This window comes from Oryzias melastigma, linkage group LG16 (assembly GCF_002922805.2).
Source record: "Oryzias melastigma strain HK-1 linkage group LG16, ASM292280v2, whole genome shotgun sequence".
NCBI classification, from domain to species: domain Eukaryota; kingdom Metazoa; phylum Chordata; class Actinopteri; order Beloniformes; family Adrianichthyidae; genus Oryzias; species Oryzias melastigma.
The window spans coordinates 7,885,133-7,900,274 of record NC_050527.1 but is presented as its reverse complement, the minus strand read 5'-3'; the positions used below and the strand labels follow the sequence as shown (position 1 = coordinate 7,900,274).

Below are 15,142 nucleotides of genomic sequence, written 5' to 3'. Positions count from 1 at the left end.
AGTTCCTCAAAAAAGTGGCATTTGTTTGAAAATGTTCCTGTTTTTATGTATATACAATCAAATTTGAATTTTTGAAAGGAAAGAAACATTGATTCATAGTGTCTAAATGGGTAAAATAAAGAAACTCCTCCTAAATTAGTTTAAATAAATAACTACAAAAGAGAAGTCAAGCAAAGTAATTTATATTCATCTAATGCAGGGATTTACAACATTAGGCTCCATTGTGGCTCACTCACTTTGAAAAAAAAAATGATAATGGCTTAAACTTGGTTTGTTAATTAAGTTTTGTTGTTTATTTTCAACTTTTTTAAACTGAGGTGATCTTACATGAGTAAAAACTGTCTTTTTTAAATTTTTTATCCACTGCTGACATTATATTAAATCAAGACGAATTAGGAGCTTCAACATTACTGAAAAATTGGCACAGGTCAGATAACCAAGCAAAATGATGGTAAAAGGTTTTATGTTATATTAGAATACTTGTTTTGCTATTTTATGTCTTGTTTCTGTTCTGCAGAGTTCTTAAAATGTAATTGCAAATCTACTATAGCGAGATCTTATTTAACACAGGATGTATTTTAATTTGAAAGGGACTTGTATGTGCTTCTGTCAAAAGTAATGTCATAGAAACATAACACTGCTATGATTCGATTATTGTAAATGTTTCAAATCTACACTATAAATGACTAATTTAATAACTAGAAAAACACAAATCGAGTTTCTTTTTTTATTTGTTCACGTGAAAAAATTAAATATTTTATATGTATTTTTATAGTATATTTTCTACATTTTCTTAATAACTTTGTATGCTTTTATTGTGTTTTAACCTAATTTAATCACAAATAGTGTACTTAAATGCAAGTTAGAGTTCTTTTTGCTTCATAAATCCTAATGGAATTATAATTATACATAAACATTTGAATGATTAAAAATAAATAAGATGCAGATCATCAGTATTAGGAATTAACAGGTTGTATATGTGGACTCTATTATAAATATGCTATCATATAATTACTGTTAACAAGTATTTGTGGAAAAGCAATGGAAGAATTGATGATATTCTGGTCACAGTGGTCAATTTGAGCAGAAATATTGCTTCTGTAAAACATCTAAGAGCTTTTTCTTTAAGATCGGCTGTGTTTTCCAAAAATGGTATACATGTAAATGTAGTCACTGAAATGTTGCAGATTGTGCACAGCGTGAGATCTTTCTAAAAACTCGAGAGAGAGAAAAAAAGTTGTTGGTTTTGACTAGTTTTCTAGCAATGCACATTTGCGCATTTCCTGTGTTTTCAACACTTCCAGATTCGTTTCCAGCACAAGAATCACAGCTGAGCAGATCGTGGTGGAACGTCGAGCTGCGTCATATCAATACCGCGCTAATTAGTTTGTGAACTGGGGCCAGTACTTTGCTCTTTTTCATGTAACTCCATGCAAATGTACAGTATAGTATAGATGTTTTAGGAAAATAAAGTCTCCAATCGGAACATTAGAAATTCTTTTGCCCCTAAAACTCAACATGTGACCTTCATTTTAGTTTTTTTGTTTTGCATGAGCAGGTTGTGGATGCACAGAGAAGTACAACTCATTTATTTGAATTACATTGCAGTTTAGGCAAAAGAAAATGATTTTTGGTGTATAAAATCCTTCCGTTTTCCAGTCAGAAGAGACATCTTCTCGTGTTCAAACACAAGTGAAAACTTGATGTGCTTGTTGCTGGAATGAACAGGACAGCTGCAGTCGGCCTGGAGTGGAGATGTGCAGCAGTAATCCTTCCGAACGGCAAGGTCGTCTCCCTGGCACTTGCTTAAATGGCTCACTGGTGATTATGGAGGCTGGATAGCTCCCTAAAGGACAACATACCTTCACAGGATTTTTGTCTGGTTGTACTCAAAACGCTCGTAAAAACGCTGAGGTGATAAATCCTCTGAGTTACCTGGAATGATCTTATTCTGCAAACTACATTCATAGGGCCTAACTACTTTTAAACTAATCATTTTGTTAAATATTTTATAACAGGTGAGTGAGAACAGCAAAAACCTGTGAACATGATGGGCCTTGAAGTAACCGTATGTCATAAAGCATGTATCTCCTACAACAGCCATGATTCACAGAACTACAATATCACAATGAAGAGTAGTGATGGTGACCATAAAACCCACTGTAAAATGTTCAATAGGGAAACACATTAGGTGTCAAAAGGGGGTCATTTTTCATCAGCTACCTTCTCTCCTCCTGCTGGCTATTAGTAGGATAGCAGGTCGAAAGCATTTTAGTATTTTCTATAGTTCGGAGACCCAAATCTATCATGCTACCATGATGTATTTTTCCTGCCTTCCATTTCCTACAGCTTCTTTATAGTTCATTAGGTTGAAGAGAGCGATTGCATTTCTAACGGTTTTTGTACTCTTTCAGCCAGTGAGTGCTCACATTCTGTATATGCTTAATGGTGGAGCTGCGTTTTGAGTTGAGCATCTTCCTCCCTTTTCTTCCCTTGGTGGGGTCAGCTGTGGCTTTGGAGTGTTTGATGGTCCTTCCATCAAAGGTTGTTTGCTTTGACTTCCATCTCTGACATGGGTCAAGAAGACAGCACACAGCCTTAAAGTCCCACTCCAACCACATTTTTATCTGTTGTAAAATTGTTCCCAGTGGTCTTTTAATTATGATTTTGCTGTTTTTAGCAAAAAAAATAAATTCTGTCGTTTCTTAAGACGTATTTTCTGCAGATCAGTAGGAGTTCTTCAGAAATATCATCTGGGTTGTGGACTGGACTGTTGGTCCAGAAGCTAGCTCCTCTAATTTTCCGTTAGCTATGGCGAGAAATAGACTCACAACAATTTGTACAATTGTAGTTCTTGATTTGTGCGTAACTTTAGATTTGTTCAGTGGCGGCCTGTGCCCTTCAGAGCTGAGCCTTCAGTCTTCCTCCACCAAAACCATCCTTATTAGTATTAACTATCTTATGGTTCTAATACCACCCAGTTCTACAGGATATTATTTTATGGAGCAATTCCATCATAAATTGATCATTTAAATAGACGAAATTTACAACAATTTTCACATATTGTAAAAACAAACTCTGCCCACTGCAATAAAAGATGCAACAAACATCAAAGCACGTTCTGACAACTCTTTAAACTTGAAAATAAGCATTTTTATTTTCTAGGCCTTCACCGAGAGCCACGATAGGATAGATTTTAATAGAGAATACAAGAGACAGTTAAAAGATGCTGTATTTGTGCGAATTATTCACTGCTTCTGTGCTGCTTCAGTTTATGCAACTGTTTACTTCAGCTTGTTTGGCTTGAAGCAAAAATCTGCGATTTTATTTATTTATTTTTTAGTGAAATGCACAGATACTTCACAGACGAAGGATTCCCCCACTGCTCTGACAGCTAGAACGACTACTGCGCTGTAGTCAGGAGGCAGGGGAAACTCCCAGGCAGGCATATAAAACAAATCATAGCCACTGTGTCAGTCTGTGGAAACAGGCAACCCTGGCTGCAATCAAATGCATGCATAAAAAAACTGTCAAACACACACCGGCACGCGCGCACATCTAAAACACAATCAGTTCTGACGAACCAAACGCCTCCCTGCTGTTCAAACCCACACAGGCACACAGTGACCGTGCACACTTCTGTACAAACTGTACTACTCTTTCATTGAGGCCTTCTTTTTCCTCCAGCACAGACGTGTATGAATGCTCTGAGGGTTTTCCCTTTGGCTCCCATCATGTTTTATTCATATTTTTTATGAACACAAATAGAGTGGATGAGTGTATAGACGTGGGCACTAATGCCCGTTTGTACGTTGCATCTCACTGAACCCAGCCAAAACTTATTTTTGGCACGTCCATCTTCCCTTTTAAGAGCGTGCACGCCGGACTGCTGGCTCTTTCCTACACATTTCAGGAATGCTGCATGTTCCCTCAAGCTCCGACTTCTTTATTTATCCTCCATGTGTTTTTCTACCTCTGTGGGGATGCACAGGAAGGAAAACACTTGTGCACTTTCATTAAACACTCTTAATCTTAATTTATTGCTTATCAGGAGATATGTGACCTCATTAACATTGCCTTCTTCCTCATCTTTCTCCTCTCCTGTTTGCATCCACACACCCCTTGCCTCCTGCATTCATCGCTCTGCCTCCTTCCCTCCCTGTTTATATGTATTCATGGCTCTTCGCTGGCTTTATCTTCCCTTCCCCTTCTCCCTTTCTTTCCTCTCGGTGCCTGCCCCTTCATAGGAACCTGTGAGCACTCAGCAGCCCTGTTCAAAAACAGTCTAATCTGAAAGTTAATTAAGTCTGTCTGCCTCCTTGTGTTCCTGCTTCTCTTTTCCTCTCAAGCATGTCTTTCTGGTTGAGGGACTGCTGTCACTCTCTCCCAAATGAATTTTGCCGTGTGTCCCGTGTGGGTTGAGCTGGAGTGGAAACAAACTGGTCCGTGTTCTACACTTTTACATTTTCAGCGGGCCGCGAGCCTCCAGTGACAGGAGAAAACTGACACCATGTAATTCAGATTGACAGCATGTAATTAAATGAGAGTATTTGGTGTCAATCTTTGGATTTCTTTAAATCTATAAGGGGGAAGGGGCATATTTTTTCAGCCGCATATAGAGGTGATGCAGAAGGCATCTCACAACAGATGGATTGTAAGTGAAAATAGACTTGGCTCCCCTCAAAATATGAAGAAATGTGGATCTGGAACAGAGCCGTGCCTCCTAATCCTTTCGTCTCCCCATTCACATCTCCTTCTGTCATTCCGCTCCCATCCTCAATTTTTTTTTTTTTTTTACCCCCCTTTGCTTTGCTCAATCATCTGAGCAAATTCCACATCCAAAAGCCAATGATTTCCTTCATCTGCTCTGTCTGACTGTTTTTCTGCCTCTCTTCTCTGTCCCAGGGTGCCGGCTGTACAGCTCTGGTGGTTGCCGTGGTAGCCAGGAAGCTGGAGCTGACCAAAGCTGAGAAGCATGTGCACAACTTCATGATGGACACGCAGCTCACCAAGAGGGTTTGTAGGCTGTCTTTGATGTGATGAGTGTTGCACAACTGCAGGATTTATCCGAAGGTGGTCTATTTGACCACTGTCTGCGAAGCGACCCCCCCTCTCCATTTTATTGTGACAAAGTACCACATTATTTGAGTGAGTGGAGGCAATAAAAGGTCATCTCTATCCAGCTTTTTCTTTACTCTTCTTGCACTTACCATCTCTCTCCTTACCATATCCGATCTTTTTCCTCCCACATGGCCGTCCCTCCACCCTCCCCTTTTTCCTTTGACATTTGTCTCTCCTACAGTAAATCCTTTTCTCTCCCCTCCCTCTGTCCTCTTCTTTTCTTCCCCCCCTCCCTGCCTCACCTCCTCCATCTTTCACTCCCTCCGTCCTCCACTCCTTTTCAATTTTTCATACAGCTGAAAGACCCAAGTCTTAAAAATAGCTCCCATATCAAATATGTAGGGTACATTATGGCAGCGGGGTGATCTGGGTGACTGAGTGGGGTTGGGTGATCAATATTTTGAGTGCGCATAAAATATCGACAAAGGAATTGAACTCACTTTGAAGCCTGACTCTTGTTGCTTCTTCCTACCATTTCTGCTGAAAATGACCCAAACAAAAAATACTCAAAAGTTAACATACAGGCTGTTTACTGATTTTAAAATCGCAAATGGAATTTCCTTCTTTCTAAGCAGCCATTCATCAATGCTGGAAGAATCTGTATTACCTCTCAGGCTTGAAACAGAGCCGCTCAATCACATATATGTAAATCCGACAGAAGTCATTATATTTGACTGAAGGGAGGGACATTAGACTTACATTACATTGCACTTCAGCTAATCACTTTGGTGGTCATTTCTTTGGAGGAAACCAACTTCACATCCTGTTTAGTAACCAGAAGAATACAGTAACCTTTACATTCACACATGTTAAAGAAAGTTTAGTGTTCTTGATCAGTATTTTATAAATAGCGTTTTAACCACATCTTAATTTATTAAGCTAAAGATATTTTTATTTTGTAGCTATTTTAAGTTTTGTATTTTATTTTATTGTAGATTTAATAGATGGAAAAATTAGAAATACTCAGTTTAATATTTTACATGGTTTAAAGTGTGTCCAGGTTATATCCAATAAAGCTTAATTAATTTCACTTAATAAATTAAATTAAGTTTAATCAAATTATTTGAATTAAATCAGAGTGATTAGATTGAATTAGAGCGGGCCATATCATGTTTTAATGACTTAAAGCTTATTGGTAACGGACTAACTGTTTTGCGATTTTGACTGACTGCGACTAAAAAGGTACAATGATAAGTGTGTATGAGTGTTTTTAGACTGAAAATTTGTTCTGGATTATCGGGGAGAAAACTGTGGTTCAGTTTATGCAAAGGAAATGTGTCCAGCATGTTTTTTTTACTCCCTAACCATTCAACCTAACCATCTTCAAATTTGGCTTCAAAATCAGACACACTAAATGTTGCAGTTCCTTAAAGAACCCTAAAGCTGGTTTCATAGAACAGTCATTTCACTATTGCCTTTAAAACATTCATTTTATAACAACACCAAACATATCTTTTTTAAAGGTTTTACTGGTTTTTGTTTTATATTCTATTCTCAATACTGATGAAATGTTCTCCTCAATGAGCTGTTTTGAAACTTTTAGAGCTTAGATTTTTGTATAATTAGGGGCATGTCTTCTTGATTGGCAGGTGGGTGGACCAGTGGGTAGACTCAACAGTCTTACTATATTTTGTCCTGCCCACATGTTCATTTTTAGATTGTTGTTGAGTTGAGAGAAGTAAACTCCAGTCAGGCTTTATTTTTTCTTTTCAAGTTTTCATGCTGTGTCTATGGTTTCAACCAAACACATTTTGACGATCAGCATTGATGGAGGGTGCCAGAGATCGAACCGCACAGCCTCTATTTGACAAATAACCCTTGTATGTTCTGAACCAGGCGGCTCCTGACAAAATGTTTAGTCATAAAACAAAGACAGAATCTGCTCTTCACACAATCTTAACAAAGCTTCTCATTAATTCGGTGAAATGTCACGCATCAGTTTCATATAACACAGTTCAGTGCACTCCTTGGTGAAAGATCCACCGAAAGGTTTACTTTCTGTGCAGCTGTAATTATCTCTCCTTCCATCACTCACAAGGCAGAGAATGAAGCTGTTGCGCTCTCATTGTTAAACATGGCCGGGGCCATTCGTCATTAAAAGAGAACGCAATCAGTTAGAGTATTGTAATGAATAATACAACAATATATTCTACATCCTGCCATCATCGAATGTATGTACACACACAGGCTCAGATGGAAAAGCACACACAGGGACTTTCTGTTCAATGAAACAGCTCCTCGTTTCCTTTGAAGGATTAACAAGAATGTCATTTAAATGTCAAAGACGGATGCGCTCAGCTGATCTGAACATGGCTGTTGTGTAATGAGTCTTGGGTGTGGTTGTGTACCAGCACTGAAATGGCAGCAAGCCAGCCGGGACTTTTTCTTAGACATTTATCATAAATCACTACAATATAGAGTCTGAAATATGACTTTTTTTCTTTCATTGATTTTTAGTTTGATTGGAAATCCTAAAATCTTGTCTGGACGGACTACAGAAATCTGATCAGAAAGGATAATCCACCATTCAAACTCAAGTGTGTAGGGTTAATTTTCATTCAGTGCTCTGTGAAGCAAAGTCATTCTCTTTGATAGGATTAAAACAATGTTAATTAAATAAGGGCTAATGCAGTCTGCGAGTCTGTGAGGTGTGAAGTGCTCATGTTTGATGATGAGGCTAGTTTTCTTGTCGGTGAGTGTTCAAGATGCGGTTAAAAGCCTGGCACTGAGCCTATAGCTGTTTCTTGTACCTCAGGACCAAAGCGCCGGTTATTTCAGAGCACCACTAAAAATGCATCTGTTCTGAGCATCATCCCGGAAATCCACAGATCTTTTGTAAAAAAAATTAACAGAACACCTTTTGACATGTAAGCCAGTAACCAATTGATCTGATCTGATTGGGATTGTTCATCCCAATCATCTTTTGACCTGTTTTCTTTTGAGGGCAGATGTTCCCTTTAGCAGAGACATTTCACCCCAATGGGGTAAAGGTTGCAGGAATACACAGAAAACATTTAGCTATTAAATGGCGTATAATTGTTGTTGAGAATATACTACCTTCCTTGAAAGCCCAAAGTGCTTTACAGTCACAGACTCATTCACACACATTCACAAACTGGTGGCGGCTCCGCAGCCGAACACTGGCGCCAACCTTCCACCAGAGGCAGTGTGGGTTCAATGTCTTGGCCAAGGACACTTCGACAAATGGGCGGGCAAGGTGGGAATCAAACCAGCAATCTTCCAATTAGGAGTCGACCGCCCTACAGCTGCACCACCGCCGCCCCAAAACAAACAAAAAAAGTTTGCTCTCTGTTTGCGCTAATGTTAGCTTAGCTTACCTAGACGACGACCCCTCTTCTGGGTTATCAGACTCAGTCATAACGTGCTTCTTCTTCTGGTGTTCATGCATCACCGTAATGCTGCCATGGAACACAAGTTTTGGCTTGTAGATATTGCATTTATCCCTTTTTCATTTTCTATGTTTCCCACTTTCAATCTCTGCTGGGGTGTTGTTATGGTTCTGGAGTCTTCCTATAACTTCCTGTGACATCACTACCGACACGGATTAGATGACTTAATGGTTTGGCATTAGAAAGTGCACGCTGTTTTGAGATTTAAAAAAAAAAAATAGACTAATCGACTATGAAATTAGTTTTTGACTATTTTAATAGTCGACACAGTCGTGACAAATCGACTAATCGTGCCAGCCCTATTTCCCAGTGGTCTTTTATTCACGATTATGCAATCTGCATAGACTTAGTTTCTGTGGAGCAGCAGAGCAGTTCTTCAGAAATTCACCTTTGAGTGAATTAATAAATGCAATTTTAAGGTTTTCTTTATATACTGTATGTCTTACTTCATTTGAAAAATGCCACAAGAACATGCTAGAAACACCAAGAACTCAACTTTCATTGTAGTGGGTCTTAAAATGTTGTGGCCGAGCTGATGTTTGGTCTTGCACATACACATATATTAATGTTCTTCACTTTTGCACGACCCATTGTTAAAATCAGAGCACTTTTTATCCCCCCCGGGACATTTTTGGATTTCCCCCCTTACTGACTTGTACATTCTGGGCTCTGGTCAACGCTGAAAGTGCTGAAATGCCTTCCAATGTTTGCACAATGAGCCAAACGGGAGCAGCCTAGCCCCTAAAGATTTCTCCCGAGCTTGCTTGCACATCAAATAGCATCCCTTCTTTCAATAGCTTTTTTTCACTTGCAAACCAGATGGATCATTAGTCACACAGGTGCATTGTGATGCTCTGAGAATTCACAAATTTGAATATTGGCTCCAGCTTTTACCTTTTCAAGTGATGTGCATTCCCCCTTTAAAATTGTACTTACACTAAATGCACCTTTGGGTTTTTAACGTTTTTATTTCCCTTTTTTTAAACCCTCCTTTTGGATTTTTCCTCTAACTGGGATATTTTGTCTGCGTTTACATGAGACTGCTTTTGACTTCCAAAGGCTGTTGAAACCTGGCTCTCCCTTTTATCAGCATGTCCATGAGGGGAAGTTCAGAGCAGGTAAGGCCAATTTGTCCCCATGGCCCAACGGACAAGGCTGTTTCCACAGCAATTGGCCTGTTTGTTTATGTTTCCTGCTCTCGTAGAAAGCACCACACTAGCTAATTGGTAATTGCTTGCAGAAGCCATTAGAGCCTCTGAGGGTTCAAGAAAATCAAGAGTTCTCGTGATCACTTTAGTGGCAAAGCTTTTTAAATGTAAAATTTATCATAGTAGGATATGTCAAATTTAAGTATATGTGCTTGAAAAAAGTATGGTACAGGTGTCCAAATATCTCTTTAAAATAGATATTTTAAGAGATATTCAGACTTATGAAGTCATGCTCCACCATTTGTAATTAGATGTCTAGCATGCTGGGAATCGGGAACTCCTTGGATTAACAGCTTTCGCATGTACCTGCCATAAGGTGTGCCAGGTAGGGGAGCACCAACAACAGCTCTTTGACCCACACTGACCATATGGCCTGCAACACGACTGCCCAAACACAGCCCATATGGCGTAGGAATTGCTACTGGTGCCGTTTGATATCTCGCAGGGTTTCCTTAGCAAGTTCACGTGGAGTCTTTTATTTTCGTAAATGAAGCTGCCATCCTTGACGCGGCGTCTTTATTCACTCCCGGGAGGAGGGACGAGAACCGAGCGAGGAGCGGAGGCAGAGGTGGCGGCAGGGGGTATCTGGGAGATGGAAACAGTGCTGCGATATTAGTTGCTCTTACACGCACGCGGAGCATGTCATCGTTCATCATATTTCACTAACCCTGCAGTGATCACTCAGCTGATAAATCGGATTTGACACCTGAGTTTAGAAGAAAAAGAGCAGCACTAAATGTGATTTTTAGTAACCCGACTCACTATTAAGATTAACATCTGTTTTGTATTTACGCTCAAAGGGATTTCACTCTTTACTGTCGCTTGTTAACAGTTGTAAACTTCTGTTATGATGCCCCAGAAATATGCAAAGATGATGTAAGGAGACAGCACATCAGCACTGGAGTTTCTGTCCTTTCAACACAACTCTATGAAAAACGAGTAGAGTCATGTCTATAAATCATATTTCTTTCCCTAATTTAATTATGTCCTCCTCCATGCACAGATATCGGACATATTGCATTTATCTGGATTCATTCTATTAGTGATGTAATATTCTGTAATGTCAACAGGCTTCCGTTAATAGTTTTATAAAAGGTTCATTAAATCTATCAAACAATTATCTGTTCGATAACTACATTAATTTACTTCCGTTACTGACTTTCTGATCAGTATCTGATCCACGTTCATTATCTCCTTTTCCTGCTACATTTTTGGGAAACCTAAAGTCATGCCTTTTTGGACGTGGCTCAGCCAGGCTGAGAAGAAAGATTGTTCTGTGTGAAGTAGACCGATAAAAATGTGTTAATATGTCTTGCTACTTGGAAGAAAATAAGTGTGCACATCAGCTTTCAGCCCATCTCCAACATGAAAAGATCCAATTAGCTCCTTCGTTAGTGAAAACTGCTCATGTAAGCTCTTCTCTCCTTAAGAGTCGCTCTCCTTTCATTTGTCCACAACATTTCTCACAATCTTTTTCATAAATCCTGCTTCAACTTTTCCACGTTTGTTTCAGTTTTCTTTTCTTTGCTATTAAAATTTGATGTACTGCATGTTAATGATGAGGTTTTATTTTCAATACTTTTCAAATTTTTTTATTAATTTACTGCTTCTGAAATAATCTCTAATTCATCTCTGCTTGTTTTATGGCTTATTTGTGATTTTTTTCCCCTCCATTTAACAGCAACAACATATTATTTAGCCCCTTGTTTGCAGCACTAAAACAATCTAAATCAGGGGTGTCTAAACTTTTTGCAAACAGGGCCAGAATTGGTGAGGTGAAAATGTGAGGGCCAACTAATCGGCTTGCATTCTTTGAACCCTTACGATAAAATGGAATGCAAATGATATATTTAATCACTCCTTTTTTCCAATAGGATGCTTCGCATTTCTTTATATATAACAGAAATACATCAAATACATTTTAACCAAATTACTGTGAATTTTGTGTTCCAAGACCAGAAATTAGATAAATAAATATCTAGAAATACATCCAAATACATCTGGGGAAAAAAAAGTTTCATTAGTATTAAATCTGGGTTCACATGAAATCTTCATATTATTTATTGCTAAATGGTCACTGTAAATATCTAATTGTAAACACAAGTAACACAAATATTTTATTTAGTAATACAAAACACTGGTTTTGATTAGAAATCTGTTCATTTCTCATACTGTTTGTATTGTAGAAATGATCTGGAAGGGTCCAGCGACAGTGTTGTGATAGGTTTACAGTGGCTTATAACAGAATTTAGCCAATCACAATCAATAAATCCTACACTCAGTTTTTTGAAAGTGCTGTGGGACACAGGTTAGAGAGTATATGGATACACCTTCCATCAAAATTTTTGACAGGTGACCCGCCCCCTATTTTGACCAATCAAAATGCAACTGGAAGTCCCGCCCCCATCAAACCACACGCCCAACCCGCCCCTTTGATATCAAATTGATAGCAATTTGGGGGCGTGTTTTGATGTGAGCGGCACGTCTGGTTACATTTTGATTGGTCGAAATAGAAGGCGGGGCACCTGTCAACATTTTTGAGGGAAGGTGTATCCCTATACTCTCTCATATTATTGATTTTATGACAGGAACCTAGCGGGCCGATGACAATTTGAATGTGGGCCGGAGTTAGCCAGACTTTGGACATGCCTGGCCTAAATCTTATCCTCACTTTTCTTAGAAAATAAGTTAAAAATCTGCACCTTGCTTCTTACGTCCGAGGACTTTGTATTGGCCAAAGTTGTTTACTTAACCCTTCGAAGCCGGAAACTATTTCCAGCTATGAAGAAAAAATTGACTTATATTTTTGCTTTCAAGTGCAGTCAATGTTAAATTAAGGTAATTTTAGAGCCAAAGTGGTTTAATGCAATAGGCGTCAAGGGATTAAACATTGATGATTACTAAATTTGTGCATATTTCTTTTCTTTAGTTGTCAGATACTAGAATAATTTGTTCTGGGATTACTTAATAATGTGAATAAAACTTTAAACACCAACTGTCAGAATTCCTCTCTTTTTGGTTTGATTTCCTTTTTTGTTTTCAAAGCCACATCTGCAAGACGCAAAGCGTTTCTTTCCCTCCGTCTGTGTACGATACAGTAGGAAAGTCTGCATGTGTTTATGTGTGGGCGTCCTTGTGAGTGAGCAGTCCTTGACTGCGCTGGACGGGTGCTGATTAGCCAAGCTGCCGGGGTCTTTTGTGCTCCCTAGAATGGGTTATAATTGTTCTTTCTTCACTGTGCAACATCTCCTTAAAGCCTGTTTTTGTTTTTATGTCCTTATACTTCCGTCTTTACTCTGATATTTACCCCTTTTGCTGTTTTTGTAATTGCATAGTAATCTACGGAGGCAAATAAAGCAACTTCTTTTTTTCTGGAAGCCTGATCTTTTTCCACAGGAACAGACTTAAAGCTTATATTTTCAGGGAATATTTTGTTCAGTTATTACATTAAAGCTAAATGCGATAAAGACTATAATACAAAAAGGCTTTTTTTGTTAGATTTCCATATGACCACTATTATATCTAGAGTTTTCTTTAATGGTCCTCTATCGAGATGAGAAGTCTCCTCCACAGTTCGGTTGAGCCACATTTGTTTCTTCTGTTGGTGCCTTAATTAAATGGAGGTTCACTGGATATAATAGGCTGTGGTGAATTACTTTATCCAGCAAGGATAATGTGGTTGGTTTAAATTATTGTGAGTGATGCAAAATGTAGACCTAGCAGGAGGGGGAAAAAAATAGAAGAGAGTGTGAGGGGAGGTTCTTGTTGGTTTTCAGTGCCAGTCTCCCTCAGGATATAAGCTGAGGAAGTGAAAAGTACTGGCAAGCAAGTCAGCGTGTGTAGATGAGACAAAGAGAATCAGGGCAAATCCAAGAACAACAAAAAGATGCCTTTTTCTTTGAAACACCAGAAAAATGAGGAGTAAAGAGGAGCCAGGGTGGGCACACCTGTTACCGTCTTCAACTTGTTGCTAACAATGTCTGCATGTGTTTTGTTGTTTGGAGACAGATAAAGAACGCAGCAGCAAATGTGCTGAGGGAAACCTGGCTCATCTACAAGCACACCAAGCTGATGAAGAAGATCGACCACTCCAGGGTCCGCAAACACCAGCGGAAGTTCCTGCAGGCTATTCATCAGTGAGGCCACGCCCCTCCACATCCACACAGCTGAACCCATGAAACCTCTGGAAATCTTCCGCCCACATTTTGAATCCACACTGATAATCAGATGAAGTGCACTAATCCCCCCACACACCATTGTTCATTATCTACTTAAGAGTGAATTCACTCTACAGACACACTGTGGGACTAGATGACCACTGCTTTGTGTACATTAGAGGCACTCTCACCATTATGTCACAATGACTGCTGACAATTGCACACAGCAGGGCGTTTTATTTGCCCAATTGCCATTGTTCTAGTTGTGTTTTGCTATAAAAAAGGTGTTTTTATCTTGCACCAAAATGATGTATTGCTTTAAAGTTTCCTGCCGCTTTGATCCCTAACAGTTTGAAAGCACGAACAAGTACCTTTTAAAAGCCAGAGTCGAGAGACACAATCCTCTTTTAATTATAGCCTACAAAGGCTAAGCCTGACACATGTGAACTTCAGATGGGAGGGGAGAACTCTGTGAGAGAAGCAGCTGTGATCTGCTTTTGGGGTGAATGCATAAAATTAAGTACATTCTCAGGTTTGAACCTGTCACTGCAACTTGGACAAGTTCATCTGGGGGCAGCCGGATAAATTCACTTCTCACGTAATTATAACGGAAGGGGGGGCGGGCACTGGGGTTGATGAAAACATAGAGTGAGTCACTAATTATTGTACTGTGTTTTTAGAGTTATGCAGGTCCTGCCTTTAATTGGGCCGAGGTCAGATGATTTATTTAATTTCATTCCCTATAGTTATTTTTCATGAGGACTTCATTGTGTAAATGTTTTACAGCATTCAGTGATTCTCCTGCTAGTTTCTGTATGTTTTTTGTCATATAAAAACTCAATCACACTTTCAGGTATTTCAGTAATCTTGCTATCAAAACATTCAACTTGTTCAGGACATTACTACTTGTATTTTTGGGATTCATAAACTTTATAGTTTTTGAAATATTGAGCAAAATATGCCCAATAGGAAATGAATGAGAAAGTCTTCAAATGTCAACATTTTAAGTAGATTAGCAACAAACCTTTAAATATATTCATGGGCTATGCTATAATCTTTTGTAGTCATTTTCAAAAATATTGAAGTTTAGCCAATATGTTAGTAATATGCTAGTGTTTTTGGCAAATGTGTTATTTACTGTGGGGTTTTCGGCTGATTTAGAGTTTAGCTTCTATTTTAGCAACAGGCTAACATTTTTGACTAATTTAGTTTACTGAGGAATTTTAGGCTATTTTGGAGTTTAGCT

General features: G+C 38.8%; 1 protein-coding gene across 1 annotated transcript in view; it reads left to right on the top strand.

Annotated features, from left to right (window-relative positions):
• Positions 1-15,142, top strand: part of kcnn3 (potassium intermediate/small conductance calcium-activated channel, subfamily N, member 3) — an 84,301-nt gene that overhangs the window by 60,126 nt on the left and 9,033 nt on the right. The window contains exons 7-8 of the mRNA XM_024267505.2: positions 4,906-5,016; positions 13,748-13,875. Coding sequence (XP_024123273.1) covers positions 4,906-5,016; positions 13,748-13,875 — 239 coding nt within the window. The remainder of the gene's footprint in view (positions 1-4,905; positions 5,017-13,747; positions 13,876-15,142) is intronic.